At 41.4% G+C, this 22,377-nt stretch overlaps 1 protein-coding gene and 2 long non-coding RNA genes across 4 annotated transcripts; all 3 read left to right on the top strand.

Annotated features, from left to right (window-relative positions):
• Window positions 1-829: 829 nt before the first annotated feature.
• LOC120573333 lies at window positions 830-7,401 on the top strand. The gene is made up of 3 exons (XR_005641688.1): window positions 830-857; window positions 7,173-7,225; window positions 7,343-7,401. It is a non-coding gene; the product is annotated as an uncharacterized LOC120573333 (long non-coding RNA).
• Window positions 7,402-7,704: 303 nt separating this feature from the next.
• Window positions 7,705-9,819, top strand: LOC120573332 (ladderlectin-like). Its single transcript, XM_039823020.1, has 4 exons — window positions 7,705-7,815; window positions 7,980-8,112; window positions 9,028-9,139; window positions 9,446-9,819. The coding sequence occupies exons 2-4, from the start codon at window positions 7,993-7,995 to the stop codon at window positions 9,511-9,513; spliced, it is 300 nt and encodes a 99-aa protein (XP_039678954.1). The 5' UTR covers window positions 7,705-7,815; window positions 7,980-7,992; the 3' UTR covers window positions 9,514-9,819.
• An 8,743-nt stretch (window positions 9,820-18,562) lies between these two features.
• LOC120573436 lies at window positions 18,563-21,808 on the top strand. Of its 2 annotated transcripts, none has more exons than XR_005641726.1 (3): window positions 18,563-18,582; window positions 21,518-21,636; window positions 21,716-21,808. It is a non-coding gene; the product is annotated as an uncharacterized LOC120573436 (long non-coding RNA). The 2 variants fall into 2 exon arrangements; XR_005641725.1 differs by lacking the exon at window positions 18,563-18,582 and adding an exon at window positions 20,156-20,236.
• The last annotated feature ends 569 nt before the right edge of the window (window positions 21,809-22,377 follow it).

The raw sequence follows: 22,377 nt of genomic DNA on the forward strand, positions 1-22,377 counted from the left end.
TGCATGGGTTGAGTTACTGTAAATAACTGGAGACAGACAGCAAGCTGAATAGACTAGAAAAACCTCACTGAATATTTGTTTCTGGTCTCTCTCCTTCATTAAACCAATAGCCACCAATCAGGGATGGATATCAAACTGAGGATGTTGACCTTTGTCTTGGTTTTCATCTCTGAGGTCAACATTAATGCACAAAGCCTGTGGCCGGCTGATGAGACCAAAGGGATAAAGTTTTGTCTTATATTACTCTGTAATAGTACAAATACAACAGGGCTGGGCGATATGGAACGAAATGTTATCCGTGCATCTTTCACAGAAGTATCAATACACATTACACTATACATGTTGTAATGTACAGGTTTTCTTGTACTGCTTTGTAATGAATCTATGAAAAGGCCAGAGGTGATTTCACTCAACCGAACTAAGGTCAGTACTGACCGTTTCACAGAGAGAGAGAGAGAGAGAGAGAGAGAGAGAGAGAGAGAGAGAGAGAGAGAGACTTTGTAAGAAACTGCCTGAAAACAAAAGATTTTTATCCAACTTCTAATTTTGTGTAATAAGATAATTTTGTTACTGCAAACACCCTTAAACTTAAAGTTTAGATTTCAGTCACTGGGGGATAAAACAGAACCCCATCTAGGCTGAAGTGAGCTTCTGCAGAAGAAAATTCTCACGCACACCTCAAACAAGGGTTGTGTCTCTGGGGCATGAGTGTACTTTCGTGCCCTGTTTGTCCTTATGACCAATCATTTGAAAATGAGCCATTACCATGTCCAGAGGGCATGAGTGATGAGTATAATAGTGAGAGGAAGAACGAACTGACAAACAGAGGAGCAACGAGAAACCAGAACACATTTGTGGTGAGCATGGGCTAGATTCTTGTTGTATGTATAAATATATACTCAGGGTTTGTACACCTTTTCCAAGGTCAAATTCAAGTACTTTCAAGGTCCATTTTAAAACTTAAATTACATACCATTTCATGTTTTTATCACATTAAAAGAGATAATCCAATAAAAAGCTCAAATTGTTTTTCGTAATAGCAGAAGGATAAGATATTTAAGCAAAACACAATTTTTATTTTTCAAAATGTATCACTGTCTAAGTAGACTTTGCTTTCTATCTAACCTGCCTGAGTCAATGTAAAAACTGAGCACTGAGTGGGAGGATTTGAGCAAAATGACATGCAGCTGCATTCTGTGTGAAATTAGACCAAATCCAGGAAAACAGTTGCTGCACCCTCTTAGATTTTACTCAAAGTGTATGCTACCCTTAATGTCAGTCTTTTAACACTTTTTTCCAAATCTAGGGCACGCCGTACAAACTTGTAATGGTTCAGTTATATTGACATGTTTGTCTTCCACCCTACAAAGTTTGGGCTGCCTATGGACAATACTTTTCATCATATTAATGTCCAAATATTGCTTCCCAGATAATGTGATTTTCAGGCTGTAAAACTGAAGTAATTTCAAGGTGTAGAAATATATTGTGTTTAAGAATAGAATGTCTTGTAGTCTGGGATGGCCTCGCTCTCTCCTCTTGTCTGGCATGTGACAGTTGCAGAAGGAGCAAATTGCTCCTGATAAACATTTGGGATAGAATGCACTCAGTATAATATCTAATAGTGACAGCCAATCTTGAGGCCAGGAGAGGAGGATAGAGTTGATATAGACATGGTTTGAACAAAATCTGAGACAGTGCAACAACAACCTGTAATTCCATTTTAACCCAGAAGATTCGGACATTGCACAGGCCCCTGCCTGGTAAATAGCCTATATTAATTGAAAAAAAATATATTTCATTGCCAAGACATATACATTTATCTAGTGGAATAGAGCATATTGCATAAGGCCATCCTCAACCTTACAGTATGCTACTTATACAACACTCTGACACGATTTCTGTTCAGTAATAAACAATTGTTGTTATGCACTGGGCTAACGTTTGCAGGTTTTAATTTGCGGGTAGTTAATGTTAAAGTTAATGTGATGTAACTTTGGTTATGTTCACTGCATATTCCACAAATGTACGTGCCATAACGGACATGCAATACTAATGTAAGGTATTTTATTGTGTAACCTCTCTATTGAGGCTTAAGAGGAAGTTGCAGTAAGCGTAGAGCTTTGATTGTGACGGGAAAAATGGAAGTGGCTAAAGTGTTGTATTTTCTGACGTTTGGCTGTGTTGGGGTTGAATAAAGTGAGACGTGCAGTGCCGAGTGACACCGTCTTGGTTCCGGCATTGGAAGCCTGTGTCTTTATTTTACAGCCAAACCTGAGTCTAGACAGTATAGGAAACCTAGCCTGACGTGGTGCTACTCAGATTCTAGTCAGAATGTGAGTCTGAAACCGCTCCATTGGGCTGTGATTATGGGGCGTGTTCCAACCGAACCGGGAAAGAAAATTCTTCTGCATTCATTGGATAGACCTACAACCAATCAGAGCAACAGAACTCAACACTGTGTACCGTCTCCATAGCAACCACTCTTTGCACAATGCATTCATTCTAACTTCCGACTTTTAGACTTTTTTGAAGCTGGATATATCATTTGTTGCGTGTAAATATAAATGTGGATAACGTTAGTGATAGCGAGATGCTTGCTACAGTTGCGTTTCTAGAGATGAATCGGCTTATTATTATCGGTTTTATTTCTCTGATTCATAGCTTTGTTCTAACGCCCGGCTGCGCTCTCTCTCCAGTCTCTCTCTATCTCGCTCCACCATACAACGCTACTAAGGTCTGCTCCATCTAAAACTCTGCCATTTTGTGAAGCTGTTTGTAACGCAGAAATAAAATGGATTAATGATCATTTTATTCATATAGTTTATATCTGACTTTACCAGTGTCAGGTTTACATGGACTTTCCGTTTGTTGTTTCCCATTCACATTCCCCAGCACTCACTCCCCCTCATCCGCTCACAATCTCCTCAAGTACTGATTGCACACACCTGCACTTCATCACACCACATCATCAGATTCACACCTGCATCTCATCAATGTCCACCTACTTAAGCAGCACAGACACACTCACTCTTTGTCGGGTCTTACATACATGTCTTCATGACTCTCGCTATTCCAGCTCAATCCAAGTTTGCCGTACCTGTGCTTTGTCTCCTGTTGTCTGCCGCTGATCTACACCTGCCTGCTTAGCTACAAGATTCCTGCCTGTTGCTTCCTGTTCCTTGTTTGACTCTTTGTTAATTAAAGATCTACTCATCACTTCAGTCTGTCTCCTGGTCAGTCGTGACAGAAGACCGACGACCAGAACAAAATGGACATGGATGAGGACGCCATGGAAGATCAGCTGTTTAATCAAAATGGAGACACTCTGGAAGATTTTGTTGCAGTTTACCTCTGTTATTATCGAGATGCGGGCTGGGAGGAGGACTTCTTGAAGTATCAGTTCTGGAGCGGGTTAGATGACCCACTTGCTCGGATGCTGCTGCTCAAGGACTTAAAACTGCCGTTTAGTGAGTTTCTGGACCGGAGCCCTTTGGGTTTGTGGTTCCTCCCTTACGGTAGCGCTTGCCGATCCAGAGCCAGCCGATCCGGTGCCAAAGTCCTCACCACAGGCCCATTTCAGCAGGGGAGCCATTTGACTGCCCAGTCGGACAGAAGCCAGCAAGCGTCTGCCCAGTCGACCAGAAGCCAGAGACTGCTCACCGCGCTTGGCCAGACGAGACGGCTCACCGCGACTGCCCAGCCGAGACTGCTCACAGCAACTGCCCTGCAGAGACTAGCAACCCTTCTGTTCCCGAGCCGGTGTCTGACCCCGAGGCGTGCGTGGCGGTTCTCCTGACCCCCGAAGCGGCGTGCAGCTCTCCTGACCCTGAGCTGACGTGCAGTCCTCCTGCCTCTGAGCCGATGTACAGCTCTTTCCATGCCTCCACAGACACGCGGGCTGCTAGCGGCCTCTCTCCAGAGTCCCAGCTAGCTAGTAGCTTCCCTGTGTCCCAGCTAGCTAGCGGCTTTCCTGAGTCCCAGCTAGCTAGTAGTAGCTTCCCTGTGTCCCAGCTGTAGCAGGTTTCTCCTGAGTCCCAGCTAGCTAGTAGCTTTCCCTGAGTCCCAGCTGGCTGGTGGCTTTTCCTGAGTCCCAGCTGGCTGGTGGCTTTCCTGAGTCCCAGCTGGCTGGTGGCTTTCCTGAGTCCCAGCTGGCTGGTGGCCTTTCCTGAGTCCCAGCTGGCTGGTGGCTTTCCCTGAGTCCCAGCTGGCTGGTGGCTTTCCTGAGTCCCGGTTGGTTTGGATTCCCCTGACTCTAGGCTAGGTAGCGGTTCCCTTTGTCCCTAGTGTCCCCGAGTCCTCTATTGTCCCTAGTGTCCCCGAAGTCCTCTATTGTCCCTAGTGTCTCCGAAGTCCTCTATTGTCTCCGAAGTCCTCTATTGTCTCCGAGTCCTCTATTGTCCCGAAGTCCTCTAGTGTCCCCCGTTCCCCAGTGTCCCGAGTCCCTCTAGTGTCCCCCGGGTTCCCCGAGTCCTCTAGTGTCCCCCGGTTCCCCGAAGTCCTCTAGTGTCCCTAGGTTCCCCGAGTCCCTCTAGTGTCCCCAGGTTCCCCGAGTCCTCTTAGTGTCCCTAGGTTCCCGAGCCATCTAGTGTCCCCGGTCCTCTAGTGTCCCTAGGTTCCCCGAGTCCCTCTAGTGTCCCTAGGTTCCCCGAGTCCTCTAGTGTCCCTGAGTCCTCTAGTGTCCCCGAAGTCCTCTAGTGTCCCTAGGTTCCCCGAGTCCTCTAGTGTCCCCGAAGTCCTCTAGTGTCCCCCGAAGTCCTCTAGGTGTCCCTAGGTTCCCCGAGTCCTCTAGTGTCCCCGAGTCCTCTAGTGTCCCTAGGTTCCCCGAGTCCCTCTAGTGTCCCCGAGTCCTCTAGTGTCCCTAGGTTCCCCAAGTCCTCTAGTGTCCCCGAAGTCCTCTAGTGTCCCTAGGTTCCCCGAGTCCTCTAGTGTCCCTAGGTTCCCCGAGTCCTCTAGTGTCCCCGGAAGTCCTCTAGTGTCCCTAGGTTCCCCGAGCCCTCTAGTGTCCCAAGGTTCCCCGAGTCCTCTAGTGTCCCAGGGTCCTTTTAGTGTCCCAGAGTCCTCTAGTGTCCCAGAGCTTCCTAGTGTCCCAGAGTCCTCTAGTGTCCCAGAGCTTCCTAGTGTCCCGAGCTCTCTAGTGTCCCAGAGTCCTCTGGTCTCCTAGAGTTCCTAGAGTCCGGGCCGAGTATGCGGCCCCCAGGGTTCCTAGAGTCCCGGCCGTGTAGCGGCTCCCCAGAGTTCCTAGGAGTCCCGCAGTGTAGCTGCTCCCCCCCCCCCCCGCCCGGGCCCCCCCGTCGCTGCGGCATTTCCCCTGAGCCCAGGCTAGCTAGCCTCCTTCCTGAACCCCACCTAGCTAGCACCCTTCCTAAGCCCTCGCCGCTGGTACAGCCCCGCTCGGCGACCTCTTCGCCGGTACAGCCCGGCTCGACGCCCTCTTCGCTGGTAGCCCAGCTCCGCCGCCGCTTCGCTGGTTCGCTCAGCCCCGCTCCACGTTTGGCCCGGGTACAGCCCGGTCGACGCCTCGTCGCGGTACAGCCCGGTTCAAAGCCCTCACCGCGGGTACAGCCCAGTTCTAAGCCCTCATTGCCTGTCCTGGACATCATCCCGGGAGCCTCCCCAGGAAAATTTTGGGGGCCATACCCCTCTAAGGGGACTGTGGAGGTCCTGCCGACACGGTTCCAAGGACCGCCATGGCCTCCAGAGGGATCCGCCCCCCGCCATGGCCTCCAGAGGGTCAGCCCGCCGCCATGGCCTCCAGAGGGGTCAGCCCGCGCCATGGCCTCCAGAGGGGCCGCCTCCGCCATGGCCTCCAGAGGGGTCAGGCCCGCCCGTGGGCGCACGCCCGGCGCACGCTCCGCCCTTGGTCTTGGGGGACAGCCTGGAGTCCGTCCCGCGATGCGCCCCTGTCCCGGCTCCTGACCCGGGACTCCAGGCTGCCCGCCCTCGTGGCTTTGCCTTTTTGACGCGCGTTCGGCCTAGTGGGAGGGGGGTAATGTCAGGGTTACATGGACTTTCCGTTTGTTGTTTCCCATTCACATTCCCCGCGCACTCACTCCCCTATCCGGCCACAATCTCCTTCAGTACTGATTGCACACACCTGCACTTCATCACACCACATCAGATTCACACCTGCATCTCATCAATGTCCACCTACTTAAGCAGCACAGACACACTCACTCTTTGTCGGGTCTTAAATACATGTCTTCATGACTCTCTGACTGACACGCTATTCCAGCTCAATCCAAGTTTGCCGTACCTGTGCTTTGTCTCCTGTTGTCTGCCGCTGATCTACACCTGCCTGCTCAGCTACAAGATTCCTGCCTGTTGCTTCCTGTTCCTTGTTTGACTCTTTGTTAATTAAAGATCTACTCATCACTTCAGTCTGTCTCCTGGTCAGTCGTGACAACCAGCTGACTTCTCTATTGGCCGCTGAAACAGGTGAAGCCTCTAAAACCAGCCTCTGCCACTTGAACAGCTGAGTTGTAGCCACACCATCAGCTGGTTTGAGACAGGCGGTTGAGGATTTTAAAATGAATGCCTTGTCGATATCTTCTATAACAGACGCATGGTGGAATCGACACAGACATAATTAATCTAGCTACACGTGGCAGCCACCTGTTGTAAACAAATTCAACCAAGCGTTCTTTGGTGACGAAGTTGATTCTGTTACTGTTGATCATCTGTCCGACAATCTGATTGGTCTGAACAGATCCTGTTCGGGCAATAATTGCTTCTCAACGGAGCGAAGTCCAGGCGGAACTTCCCGACCTCGAATATTGTGGGCGGGGCTAATTTCAGCTGGTATCCAGGCCACAAGAAACCCTCAGTTACACATTATCACACTGAGTACTCTCAGTCACGGGCAAGCATTTGGTGCGATAGTGGAAAGGAAAAACTTCCTTTTACTGGCAGAAACCTCGACCCAAGCTCTTGGTGGGCAGCCATCTGCTGCTGCCGGGTTGGACAACAGAAACAGTAATAGAGATTTACAGATATTGAGAAATATGATTCATCACAAATATTGCAGTTGGTATGATGAACAGTGGAAATTATAGTACAAATTAATATAATATAACTATGACTAAAAGTCATAGTTAAGTGTTGTCAGTTCCCGTTTTTTTGAGTGATGATTAGATAAGTAGCTGTATTTAAGTGCTGGTCTTCCTCTTGTTCAGCACCTTGTCACAGGACAGCTGAAAGAAGAGAAGAAGAGGATATTCTGCAGCAGGTTTTGTTACAAACATTCTATATCATCTTCTGACATTCCTTTACTGACTTAAAGTCAGTAGGCATTGTCTGTTCCCTACACAAGTATCAGTAACATGTCTGTCTCTCTGCATTAAAGCTATCACCTTCACCATGAAGACACTGACTGTGTTTGCACTGGTTTGTGTCATTATGACTTTGACTGGAGCTGATGGTGAGTATTAAGTGATACAGATGTATTTATTGCCAATAAACCGTAACAATCCAATCCAATAACTGCGGTGTCAAACTTCTTCCAGCTGTTCCAGAGGAAAAGACCGATAAAGCCCAAACAGGTGCGTGGATTTCAGACCAGATGACTTCAACTATGCTGTGTGTTTATTGTGCATTTATAACATCTTCATACTATCAAAATAAATGGATTTAAAATTGTAATATAAAAGTGCTACCTAATGAGACTTTAACTGGAACCTCCACATTACCCAGTGAACTTTTTTCCTACAAATAGCTGTCAGGTGGTATTTAAGAGCAGGATACTCCGGGGGTTGGTCTACGTTCAATGGCCGTTGTTTCCTCTACATTCCAAGCCCAATGACCTGGGCTAAAGCTGAGGTAATGTTGGCGACATTAACCTCTACAACAAGTTCATTTTGTTTGCATGCACATGGACATTTGGTTTCTTGGCATCTTTTGCTGACTTGGTATCGTCCTTCTTACTTTCTTTAACAAGTCCTCTCTTTGTCTGTCTGTCTGTCTGATTGTCTCCCGTACTGTAGAAAAACTGAGTCCATGGGAGGAAACCTTGCGTCCGTTCACAACATCCTGGAATATCAAGAGCTTCAGAGGCTGATCAAGGCCAACAGTCATGAGGACAAAGTAACCTGGATTGGAGGCACTGATGCACAAGAGGTAATGTTGGTATCAATGCACAGGTTACAAATATTGCAAACCAAATATACATACTTTTTATTATATATTATACTAAACTGACGCTTTATTGTGTACTAAACATATAATATATATATATATATATATATACAGTGTTGGGGAGTAACGGAATACATGTAACGGGCACGTATTCAGAATACAAATTATGAGTAACTGTATTCCGTTACAGTTACAATTTAAATAGTTGGTATTTAGAATACAGTTACATTGTTGAAATCAATGGATTACATGACGATACTTCTGTTTTCACGAGTTTATTCACTCTGAATAAATTAAGGCAAATCTATGCATTTTGCAGAAGCCCGATATGAAATCGAAAAAATTTGCTATTTGCTTGTTCAGGTACACATTCAGCTAGTTGGAATAAAAAGAACACACAATTATAGGCCTGTTTAGTAAGATGGATGTGATAGCTGCATTCCTACACTTATGAAACTCAATTCAATGTGGAAGTAATCCTGAAGCTTTATTAATAGAGCCCATTTCAGCAACAAGGCCATTTAAAGTACTTTTCATAAAAGATTAAAGAGCAGATAAAACCAATCAAAATAATAAATCAAAAATATATTTGTTAAAGAGAATATAAAAACAGGTAAAATAGCATAAGACAGGAATGAAATACAAGAGTAAAAGTTGCACTGCTGTGTAAGAAATGAACAATTACTTTTCTTCTCTTTTTTAAAAGACAGCATCATCCATGATTCAAATGAAGTGAGAGTTGCAGCGAACCTGCAGTTTTCTGAGCGTTAGTTCAAGATATGTGCAGCATTAAAAATCACGTTTGTCACAACTCTCGGCGTGTAAAACCAATACTCTCACTTACAGTACACAAAGATTTTTATTTCATGGCTTACTCAATTTATTTCTTTAATCCAGGAAAAGAAATGGCTCTGGAGCGATGGCACACCTTTCAACTACTCCACCTGGTGTGGTGGAGAGCATAATAACCTCGGGGGCAGGCAGAATTGTTTGCAAATAAATGTTGGAGGTAAAATGACATATTGATTATCGTACAGTAACAGTGATACAGCTCATATAACATATTGTATCTTGAGCGAAAAAGTCTTTCTGAGTCAGATATCTTTTTGTTTTATCAAATCAGTAGGTGGGTTAACCGTACACAGTATTACAACATTTACGGTTTTCGCAATGATCTGTAACTTATCATTGATCATAGTGTTACCTAACTGTACCCATCTAGAATAATTAGTCACGTTTAACAGTTTGAGTTTTTGTTTATGTGTAGCATTCGCTGACTAGCATTCGCTAACTCACCTTTTTTTTATACATGCAGCTCAGAAATGCTGGGATGACATGCCGTGCGACTCACAAAGACCGTCTGTCTGCGCCAAGAAACCCTGATGATGCCTGGTCTGACACCATAATGTACCTGTAAAAAGCCCAAACACTGGGGGAGGTGTGTTTGTGTTTCTGCCTTTCAATACATCTGTCTTTACTCCGTCAGTCTCACATCTGAGCTGAACGGTCTCATTTAAGTTTCATATCTTTATTTCTGTTCTATCGCTGTAACGCTACTTAAGGAAGGAAGCGACAGGTGACAATAAGGAGCTGGACTTTCTCTGAGGCTTTTTGCCTTTAATAAGAGCAGACTGAATGTGTTATGAAATGATTGCTTTTAGCACAACCTGACATGTATTCTTTTAGAGTGAACTCCTCTTTCTTGTCTTATGAAAAATTAAAAGCCTGAAGCATTAAAACAAACTGGTCTGTGTTTTATCTCTTGTTAGATAGAAATGTCTCGATCCTTGGAGCTGAGCGGACATATTTTAATGGTTTTCTATCGGCTGAAATAAAACCGATTTCTTTACTTTGCCCTTTTGTCCCCCTCAGGCTGCTATTATTGGAACACAGCTCTCCTATATGAGCCTGCAGCACTTCACTGCATAAGCATGTAAAGACATTGAGATTAGACAAATGAACAAGCTCCATAAACTCAGATGTGATAATTATCAACGAGCAATGAACACAGTTTCATGCATTCCACCAGTGTTACACCTAAGACTTACATAACTATTCTGCACGCATCACATCTAAAAGCAATTGTCTCTACTTGTGACCAAAGATGACATTTAACATGTTGAGAAAAATATACAGCTTAACATTTTTTCAAAATCTGTGCTCAAGTAAGCCCAGAGAGCAGTGGCGTTGGCAGAAATAGTATTTTGGGCGGGCCAGTACAAAAGTGAGTGGGCCATTTTCAAAAAGACGAAGTAGCAAAAAGGACAAACTGAAAAAAACTGCTACAATTTTACTTTCCAACATATTGCATTACAACGGCAATAAAAAAAAAAAAAAAATAATTAAAAATTGCTGAGCTTATAGCAGTACTGTCTACAACATGCTCAACCAACAAAGCTCAGTCTAAAAAGTTTGTACACAACAATATAGACAAAAACCTGTCAATTTTAACCTATTCAGGCTAAAATATGGCTCTGCACAGCACTGTTTTGAAATTAACCATTTTATTGCAAAAGTGGCAACTAAACATGAACCCAAACAGCAGAGAAGGTGTTTACATACTGCATGACATAGATCAGACAGAAATCGCACATGTAACATATCCTCTGTGCATTCATAACAGCATTGTTGCTTCAGGACTATGGTCAGATCATGAGCGGCAAATGCGCTACCAGCAGTAAAATAAAATCAAAGAATGAAAACTTCCTGCCAAGCATTGTTTGAATTATGAAAGATATGATGAAAAGTGGCCAGCACAGCTCCAAATCTTAGACAGTGTATCGCGTTTACGGCAGTGACAGGATCAAAGAAAACTAAAAACTACTTCACTCACAGATAAGTTATCTTCTTCTTTAATGTGGGCAAAACACAAACACGTTTCAGCTAGAAGCCATCATCAGTGTTCACGATGTTACTAGGTAACTTAAATAATAACGCAAGAAGCATGAAACACGTTTTAGTTCATGTTAGCTCTGTGAGTTCCAGCACTCAAACACAATCCTCTCTGGCTGATGGGCTGTCAGCTCCGCTGGGGAAATGTCTGAAAATGATGCAGAAAAGGTCGTCCTTATTTACACTGGATTCCATCCAAGAAAACTGTCCATATCACGTTAAAGAGAAGCCATTGACATTAAACACACACAACTAGTTCTGTTACTATTTCTTTTATTTCTTCTTTTTTTAACATACATTTGAATATTTTTAATAGCAAACTGTATTTTGATCAAACGTGGCTGGACGGGCCAGTGAGTAAAGTGGGCGGGCCAGTGCCGCCCTGGCCCATTACTGACTACGCGCCTGCCAGAGAGTACATGAACCAAAGGACCATTTCAAAGTTCACGTAGGGACTAGAGTCTGTTGAATAATATTTGGTATCCCCACCATCCATCTTTAAACATTCAATGTTGTCGAAGCAAATAACTATTGCTGGTTCTCATCAATGTTAACTCCCTCAAGGCTCTTGCATATAAAGTGAGCAATTAAGGGCACCCAGATAGCTCAGTTGGTAGAGTGGGCACCCATATATAGAGGTTTACACCTAGATGCAGCGGTCCCGGGTTCGACTCTGACTTGCGGCCCTTTGCTGCATGTCATTCCCCCTCTCTTTCCCCTTTCATGTCTTCTGCTGTGTAAGAATAAAGGCTGAAAATGCCCAAAAAATTAACTTTAGAAGAAAATTGAGTAATTAAAATTAAAAAAGAGGCGATGTCACACTTAACTGAGCTCAGTACAGACTTTATGGTCTCTCAGTCTGAAAATATAAGAGTGTCAGGGAGTTGGAAAAGAACCAAAGTGAGCTGAGTTTAGGCTGTATTAGGTCTCACACATGAACAAACACAATTTTAAGGGTGCCCTGCTAATATAGCAAACTGTGTAACTGAGGCCTGGCTGTGTATGTGGACAAAAACCTCAATTGTAAGGTGGTAGAGGGAATGACAACTGCAATAGGAAATTTATTAGAATGTTTAACAGTTGAAATCTGCATAAAAAAGAAGAAGAATGTAATTGTTAGCTATATTCATAGAGCGTGAGGTTCCAATACTGAACTATTTAAGGGGTGGATGGAAGAAATGTTCACAATGTCAAATCAAAAGGTCAAGTTCATCCGTGGGGATTTTAATATAGATATGCTTAATCAAAATAACCACAAACCAACTGAAGACTTTATAAACACTTAAGCCGCTATCCAAAGATCACTAGACCCAGCAGGATTACATCTCACTGTGCAACTTTGATTGACAACATATTTACGAATATTACAAAAAATAACACAATCAGTGGATTACTGATCAATGACATCAGCGACCATCTACCAGTGTTTACAGCTTTTGATAATGACTATAAGAAGGAAAAGCAGGAGATTAAATTTACAGACGAGTACGGACAGAAGTGGCAATAAACGCTTTAAAAAATTAATTATTAAATGGAAATTGGGAAAAGGTATATATTTTTTAATAAAAATGCAGCAATTACAAAGCAAATGACAACACGTGTAATGTATGGATTGTTTTGCTTCTTCCATTGGTTCTGTTCCCCAAAATCCATTTGGTTTTCTGCAACTGTTTTCTAAAAAAGTTAATTGTTTATTTGACTATGACATAAAGTGATGCATCTATCAATCACCTGTCCCTGCCTGTGTGTCTTTATTTATTTTTTATTAATCAACAAGAAACTTGTAAAAGTGTCAAATAAAACAGTTGGTTCAGTGAAATGTCTTTAATTTCTGTTTTAAATTTTGTTTTCTAAGTGACAGTGTAATCAGTTTTGATCATCCAAAATTAATTTTAAATGCACAACATAATCTGCATGCTCTTTTAAAAGAAAGTGTGTTGTAAATATTTTACATTACACAATTAGGAATTCCAATTGCAGCTGCACAGCAATTTAAGAATAATTGATTTTATCCTGCGAGCTGGGGCAGCTTTCAATTCACCAAAAACCCCGCAGAGGGCGCTCTGTGACAGGTCAGGAACCAACACAGTCTCACTCCCTACTCGTCAAATGTATGACGCATGGTCAAGGACCCTGGCGTCAAGTTTCAACGAAGTAAATTTTGCCATGGGTTATTTTGACGGGGTCCGTCAGATAGACATTCATGTTATTCCTCACCGTCGGATATGACGAAGAAAAACTCACCCCGCCCCTTAACTTCGAAATCTGTGACAGTTATTATTGGTATTTTAGCCCAATATAATCCACTTTTTTTTTTTTTTTTTATTGCTATATTATTTAGTTTTTTTTTTTTTTTTTTTTTTAAGGGTTGTTTTTGTTGATTTATTATTTTAAACTATAGCGCCATACTATCAACATTTATTTAGATGTTATCATGGTATTCATTTCTTTATTTTAATAATATTAGTTCGGTCTTATTACCGGTAAAATATTACAGTATATGCTGTAATTAGAACATTACGATATGATCCGAGCTAGACGCATTCAAAGCCGATATCCCCCAATGCAATGCGGCCATTAATTTCACAGAATCGGGCAGTGATCAGCGGGTCTTTAACGTCAGGATCGCTTCAATATATTATATACAGTCAGTGATTGTGTCACCAGCAACAACACGTTGCTCAGTTTTGTTCCAGTAAGTTATGAACCATAATAACGTTTAAACGAAACCGCGGAAAACTCCGGAAGTGACGTAGTACGTCCCGCTCAGCGGATACGAAGATACAAATATATAAAAAAAAAAAAAAGATACAAATATATAATATTCGTAATATTAATGTTTTTTTCTAATGTTGTATTTGAGGAGTTAAACAATAAAGATAGTTATAATATTAAAATACAGTTTCATTTATTTGTCTACGTTTAAACGAATCCGCGGAAGTGACGTGGGAATTCCACACCTCGTCTGTGAAAGAATGTTCCACGTTGTACGTGAGAATTCGTTTAAACGTTATTATGGTTCATAACTTACTGGAACAATATGGAACGCCAAAGAACAAAACTGAGCAACGTGTTGTTGCTGGTGACACAATCACTGACTGTATATATTGAAGCGATCCTGACGTTAAAGACCCTCTGATCGCTGCCCGATTCTTTGAAATTAATGGCCGCATTGCATTGGGGGATATCGGCTTTGAATGCGTCCAGCTCGGGTCATATCGTAATGTTCTGTATTACAGCATATACTGTAATATTTCACCGGTAATAAGACCGAAATAATATTATTAAAATAAAGAAATGAATACCATGATAACATCTAAATAAATGTTGATAGATGTAGCGTTATAGTTTAAAAAATATAAATCAACAAAAAAGCAACCCAGCTTCCCTGGTCGAAATAGCCCGAAATAATAACATTAAAATAAATACATATAAACCATGATAATATCTCGTGAATAATGTTGATTAAAACAGTGGTTATTGGGCTAAAAATACCAATAATAACTGTCACAGATTTCGAGTTAAGGGGCGGGGGGCGTGTTTTTTTCTTTCGTCGATATCCGACGGTGAGGGAATAACATGAATGTCTATCTGACGGACCCCCTCGTCGAAAAATAACGGGTACCCCTATTTCGTTGAAACTTGACGCCAGGGTCCTTGACCATGCGTCATACATTTGACGAGTAGGGAGTGAGACTGTGTTGCAGGAACAGCTCTTTCACCGTATCATTTCAGCATGCACAGATGATGCCCCATCATCAAGACTTTTATTAAGTTGTTTGACCCTGCTAATAAAGCAAACTGTGCATCAGCAAAGATAATAGATTGGCATTATGAGCTAAGAGTGTAACAGAGTGAAGTGACAATACAGAATGCATTTACCTACTTATTTCTAATGTCTTGGTCTTAGTTTTGTGTAATGTGATCATTTTGTTGCTGCAAATAGAATAAAAGAGAAAGTTTAGATTGTTTTGACATCAGTCACTGGGGGGATAAAAAAGAACCCAAACTCAGCTGAAGTGAGTTTCTGCAATATTTCTTTTCACACACACCTGAAATGTATTCAATTTCTTTCAAATAACAACATTTCTGAGTGACAATGCAAACTGTTATTTTCACTCTATTATAATCATGATTCATTTTCAAATGCACAACATAATCTGCATGCTCTTTTAAAGATTTGGCTTTTTTGTTTTTGCTTTTAAATGTTTTATACGCTATAAAATTATGATCTAGATAATCTACTCAACAACTTCCGGGGTGCAACACTGTCAACGACCCGCGCTTGCTCCACCATTGACTACCTGCTGCTTCTTTTAATGTAGCTTCCAATCTACACTATTACTTTTTTTTATGTAAATAAGTTTTAATGTGTATGTGTCATCATGTATGAATATGTATGTTTTAATTTACCATTTTTAATAGCAGATTTTGCACATGCAAACAAAAGAAAAATGTCTGCACACAAAACAGTAGTCAATTAAAAAAATCTTCTGTTCTAACACTCAGAGAGCAGTGTGAGTCAAGTACTTACTTCCAGTGAGAAGCTTTGAAAATGACCTCAGAAATTAAAAAGTCACTTAAATTGCAAGCAGTTAGGTTATTCTATATTTTATATTATATTAAGTGTTCAAAAATATAGACATCATGAGGGATCAGCTCTTCTGCATTGAATGCAGTAAAGAAAACATCGACCATAACCCAGGGCTGATTTTAATCCACAATTAACACAGCAGGTGGCGCTCGTATGACAGTTTATTTACAGTTATTTTATCAGTCTCAACCAGCAGTTTTTGGCACTGGCGAACTGGGCAGCCATGCCATGTCACATGGGGGGTGGCACGAGAACTTAAAGAAAGAATTATTATTTCTGTTATCTATTATTTCACTGTGTGGGGAATTGACAGCCCGCGGAAAGGCGGGGACATCTGCCTTCCCACGTGCTGCAGCGAGACGTACCTGTGGACAGAAGCCATGTGAGAAAGGAAAGGGGGTGGGGGGCGCGGGGGACAGTTCACCTCTGGCTCTCGCAAATGGAACGGTCACTACCACTCGAAGAGGGTCTCACCCAGGGCGTCATTCAATGTAGAACCGCCACTGGTCTCAACCATCTCAAGTTGTGAAGACAAGCCTCAGTTGCCTCTGTTCACGTTCAGTGTCAAATATAAGAAATCAAATTATAGATCTTGATCAATCAATCAAATTATATGTGTATAGCACCTGTTAAACATAACATAATGACAATTCAAATGGCTGTACAGTGATAATAATAGCAGAAAAAAAACAGAGATAAAGAAGTGGATTTAGATTGAAATTGGACTTTTGATGGAATTTATTGATTGGACTAGACATACAGAATGTGTATCCTTTAAAGAGGTTAGCGCCCACAGAATGTTGTCACAATGAAATCTGTTGCAGAACAATTGTTTTTCCACAGTTATGTTTAAAAGAAATGCATCTGTAAGAAGTTGATCAAGATTTTTACACAAATAAAACACTGGAACATGAATGCAGAAGCGGACAGATTTCCTCAGAGTTACTACAGGGTGACCTCCAAGTTACTGTTTAATTATAAAAAATTAAATAAAAAAGGTAAAAGATGTCTGAAAATATACATAAACATGGCCCAAACCCATTAATAGCAAAGAGAAATCGTCCTATTTGTGATTTTATTTTATTTACACAACATTGATGTACGTAAGGTACCCATCCACAATTAAATGTAAGGATTAACTGTGTATAAGATTAAAACATAATGTATAAATATATGAATATGTTTATTGTATTGTATATATTTCAATACCTTAGTATTGTATGCACCATACAAAGGTATGTGTAGGCTTTATGCCGCCCTACACGTTATTGTAGGCCCAGTTTAATTTGCAACTCAATTTTATAAAATATTAGTAGGGGGTCCCTGCTTCGTCTCTCTTTAAGGGGTCCCCAGCCTAAAAAAACATTGAAGAGAGAAAAAGAAGCTTAACACGGATGTGTTCTGGTTTCTCGTTGCTCCTATGTTTGATTGTAAGGTGGAAACTCACTCTAAAAGCTTTGCTGATAAACAGTTTGCTATATTAGCAGGTTAGCGCCCTTAAATTTGTGTTTGTTCATGTGTGAGACCTTATTCCGCCTAAACCCAGCTCAGTTTGGTTCTTTTCCATTGCCTCTGGTCTAGAAAATCTTTATTGAACATTTTAATTCCTCATTTTATAAGTAAGAAATCGGAGGGAGTTCACATTGATGAGAACCACCAAAGATTGTTTGCTTCGAAAAATATTAAATATTTAAAGAAGAAGGGTGGGAAACCAAATATTATTCAACGAACTGTAGTCCCTAAATTAACTTTTAAATGGCCCTTTGGTTCATGTAGTCTCCGGGTCTCCGGAATTTGGCATTCCCACCCTTCAACTTTAAATATTTAATGTTGTCGAAGCAAACAATCTTTGGTGGTTCTCATCAATGTGAACTCCCTCTAAGCTCTTACATACAAAGTGAGGAATTAAAATGTTCATTAACCAGTTTCTAGAACAGAGGCGATTACACTACGCTAAACTGAACTCAGTACAGACCCATCGTCTCACACAGAAGAGAGAAGGATATTATTAACAGATGGGACTAATGTTTTCTTATCTTCATCCCATACCTGTAAAGGTCTGAATGAAAATTTGTAGCGACTTTGTAGCGATTTGAAGCTGAATAGACTAGACAACATAGTTTTAGCCTCAATGAAAATTTGTTTCTGGTCTCTCTCCTTCATGAAACCAACAGCCACCAAACAGAGATGGATAGCCAACTAGGTTGTTGACCTTTGTCCTGGTTTTCGTCTCTGAGGTCAACATTAATGTACAAAGCCTGTGGCAGGCTGATGAGACCAAAGGGATAAAGTTTTATCTTCTATTGATTTGTTACAGTACAAATACGACAGAGCTGGGCTATATGGAACGTGCATCGTTCACAGAAGAACAATAGAATAATAAAAGAGTGTTACTTCTGCTCTCTTTGTGGAGCCACACCTTGGTCAGGGAGTTGGAAAAGAACCAAACTGAAATGAGTTTAGGCTAAATTAGGTCTCACAGATTAACAAACAATATTATATAGCTGTTATCCTGCCAATATAGCAAACTATGTATCAGCAAAGCAAATAGAGCAGTATGAGCTGCACATGTAAAAGAATGTAATCACAATACAGAATGCATTTACATTACTTATTACTTTCGTATGTTATCAGTTTTATCCAACTTCTAATTTTGTGTAATAAGATAATTTTGTTACTGCAAACACGCTTAAACTAAAAGTTTAGATTTTAGTCATTAGGAGATAAAACAGAACCCCAACTAGGCTGAAGTGAGTTTCTGCAGAGGAAATTCTCACACACACCTCAAACAAGAGTCTGTGTCACGCTGGGGCATGAGTATACTTTCGTGTTCTGTTTATTCTTATAACTGACCATATGCAAATGAGCCATTACCATGTCCAGAGGGCATGAGTGATGAGTATAATAGTGAGAGGAAGAACCACCTGACAAACAGAGGAGCAACGAGAAACCAGAACACATTTGTGGTGAGCATGGGCTAGATTCTTGTTGTATGTATAAATATGTACTGTATGTCTTTATAAAGTTGCCTCCTAATTTCACAGCTGATTCAGTGAAAGCTGGAATCTAAAGTCTGATAGTCTCCTGGTGCAAGCTCCTGAATATAGGATTATATTTTATTGGTAATCTTCTACACATTGTATGGGGTTATGTGCCAAAGAAGACATAACATATTGATTAATGAGCTTTGAGCTGCTTGTAGGCAGGTTTTTCCTCTTCTTAATATTTCCCTAAATGTAAAACAAGACAGTGTTTCCTGGAATCAGAGATACGTAATGTTGTGGTATCAACATCTTTACACTAACATAGTGATGATGTGATTATATCTGAACGACGTGACATAATGGCAGTGTCTACAGACTGAACAACAGGGGTCCAAGAATAGACCCCTGGTGTCCTCCACTAACTATATCAGTCTTTCCAAGAGACACACAGAAACAACCGTCTTTTGGTAAAGATGCAAATCAAATTAGCATTAGACACATTTCTAAAGTGTTTGAATGTTGTTGTTTGAACGTGAAGAACTATGTCAAACTAACAAAGAGTTAACACATTATTTTGTTTGTTTATTACAAACATAAACTGAAGTGTAAACACGACATACGGCTTTAAGGGTTGTTATGTTCCTGAATGGTCTCCTGGTTGAGATGCAAACAAACGAGCATTTAGACATATTTCTCAAGAGTTTTAATGTTATCAACTATCACTACAATGAAACTATAAGTTACATTAAAGCAGCTTTATTTGAAATTACCAGAGGATACAGGAAGAATAGGGCGAGGGTCATGTTATGCAACTAATTAATGTTATCTTGTTTGTTTAATCCACACAAAAGCTGAATGTTGAAATACGTGTATATGAAGTGTACATGTTGTGGCTTTATTGGGAGTTATGTGGCAGACTTTTTTCCTGAAGTCTTGTTATCATCATGAGAAAATTCTCCAGGAAGTGTCTGACCTGAGGCCTATACTCTGAAGCAAGATTTGCGATTACCGAGGTAACTTCAGGTTCAACCCAGTGTTTTGTATATCACAACAGTGGGTCACTTGTTATCTTTGTCAGCTTCTTTAGTTTGTGTATCACAACAGTGGGTCACTTGTTATCTTTGTCAGCTTCTTTAGCGCACAAGTGTAATTATCACGGTTCATACGTTTTGAAAAAATTGGAAAATTTATGGAATTTTGAAAAATGCAAATTATTACAAATGTGATGCAAAGATACAGCTGTATATAAGTTGACTTTTGCAAACTAGTCACCAGAGCCTTCCACAGACTGACATCCTCCCTTCTCTAGCTCTCCTGAGCAACTGAAACTGGCTATATACACCTGTAGCCCCTGGAATTGGAACATACCAACAAACAATAAAATACAGGGGTGGCTCAGGCATTAGACAATAAAAGCTACAAACAGCTAAATTAATAGGTCTATTAGGCTAGAAATTTACCGAAGATTATTTACATGACTCACAAAATCATTTCACTAAGTCACAAGATACTTGACGGCCAAAAAAAGAAATACTCATAATTCCGGTCACTTCCTGTTACCCCGGATGTACTAACGTCATTTAAACTCGCCGATGGCGGTAAACTTTCGTTCATCAACAGAAGAGAGCAGACGCCGGTAAGCCACAAAGACTGCATGTTAACCTCTGTTACCTTTTAAACTAAAAAAGCAACCAATGTAGTTAACGAAGACATAAGGTGTTGTGTGATGATTAAAATTGTGATGTTAGTGGCATAAACTGTATGGTTTTAAACAATAGAGAATGATATATTGATGGATGTGGCTATAGCATATAAATCACCGCAGTATTGCTGTAAATATGTGCACAAGAACACTACGGGATTACTGTGTGGAATCTGATGAATGGCTAGTTTAACCGATGACTTGAAACCAGTAGCCTATGATAGGTAACCGAGCATATTGACATGCTAACAAGACCTATACAGGCAGCATTTACACTTCGTCGTTGAGAGCCAAACTAGGCGTGACGGCAGCTATGCGCCGCACAGGCGCACGGCCTTTAAAAAAAATAAAATAAAAAAGTGATCAAAAATTGTTTGCATTTCAGAACCTTAGAAAATGGACAGCGGCCGAGGCGAACACACATGCCTATTAACTCGATAATAAAGCCGTAAAGTAGGCTTTCATCTCCGGACAGAGCCACTTCTCACATACAGATAGGATTGGAGATGAAAAGTTCAACTGACACGTAACAGCGACGAGCTCCGTGGGAAATTAAGAATCAATGCCACCGACATAACCAATCGCACTATGACAGACGCTCCACTTAGCACCAACTGCAATGTTCAATTTTAAATTAATGTTGCCTACTGGCAGTCTGGCACACGTGGGTGCTCAGTATTTTCCGTGGGTGCTCGATCTCCGGAGCACCCACGGTAACGGCGCCTATGCTCTGAACCACGTAAATTGTCATTGATTTTATAGTTCAACCTCTGAGGGAAAACTTTAACACAGATTTTTATTCTTATTGTATAATGTCGACTGACATTTTCAGGAACACAGTTAAGGAAATTTGACAAAGTCATGGATAAGTATTGGTTAAACTGCGTATGAACCCTAAATTATGGTGGAATCTTGTTGTGCCTGGCAGTGATATTGAGAAGTCTAATTTCCACATTTCCTACGCTGACAATGTATTGCCAGCTTTCTTTCCTGGCTTAGGAAGCAGCAACAGTATTGCTTTTTGCCTATAAAACTGTCTGTTCTTCACATTTCGGTAGGATTATAGTTTCCTCTTCTTGTGTAAAATATGCGGCTTTGGACTTAGAAATGGCAATAGAAATAAATCCAGGGTATGTTGATCGTGCTTCGTAGTACAGGCCTATGGTAAAGAAATAGGCGGGCAACTATTCACACTTCAAACTGTCACCTATTCAGATCATATTCCAGCTGTGGAGCACTGAGAGTGAGTGAGGCCTGAGCAATGCGTCCAGCTGTGGTAACTGCTGTCTTGCTGTTGGTGAGCATCCTGGACACTGTGACAGCCAAGCCTGATTGTAAGTACTTTACCACTACCAACATGTTATTAAAATACAAAAAACAAACATTTGTTCATTAAAGAACTTGTTTCCACAGATCCCAACTTTTGTAAACGTTTCTTATTTCCGCCATGTGGTGAGGGAGGGAGTCGCATTGCTGTCGATCGCTGCGTTACATTCATGAGGACTAAAAAAATTTCAATGATTCACAGGTGTGACACACACACACACACACACACACACACACCACACACACACCGTATAACTAGAGACTGCAAACGGTATGATTGTACTGCAGAAAGTAGTGTTGCTGTAAAAATGGTGGGAAAAAGGCAATTAACAATGGAAGAGACAGCCCATCATAACACTTGTTGTGACACAATGTTGGTCTTTCCCTACAGAGAAATTGCGGAGAAAGTCAAGGTGTCAGTGAGTACAGTATTCTTCACCATCAAAAGGCACTTAGAAACTGGGGGAAACTCTGACAGGAAGAGGTCTGGCAAGACCCAAAGCCACAACAGAATCAGAAGCCAAGTTTCTGAGAGTCAGCAGCGCGTGATAGGCAGCTCACAGATCAACAGCTTCACCAAATTCCTTGTTTGTCTCACATGAACCTGGCCAATAAAGCTGATTCTGATCAAAGAAGGCAATTTTCTCCCATCCCTAAATGCTGTGTGGACTTAGTCAAACCGTCCTGCAGGCGGCAGTAGGGAATGTCTGGCAATGCGGGAGGCTTCGTCTCCTTGGGCTTGGATAATA

Source organism: Perca fluviatilis, chromosome 14, assembly GCF_010015445.1.
Source record: "Perca fluviatilis chromosome 14, GENO_Pfluv_1.0, whole genome shotgun sequence".
NCBI classification, from domain to species: domain Eukaryota; kingdom Metazoa; phylum Chordata; class Actinopteri; order Perciformes; family Percidae; genus Perca; species Perca fluviatilis.

What these genes read in the sequence shown, in the direction of transcription:
- LOC120573332 (XM_039823020.1), top strand. Translation starts at nt 7,993, where the DNA reads ATGGGAGGAAACCTTGCGTCCGTTCACAACATCCTGGAATATCAAGAG. An exon ending in GAGGCACTGATGCACAAGAG is followed by an intron (nt 8,113 to 9,027) that starts GTAATGTTGGTA and finishes TCTTTAATCCAG; the next exon opens with GAAAAGAAATGGCTCTGGAG. An exon ending in TTTGCAAATAAATGTTGGAG is followed by an intron (nt 9,140 to 9,445) that starts GTAAAATGACAT and finishes TTATACATGCAG; the next exon opens with CTCAGAAATGCTGGGATGAC.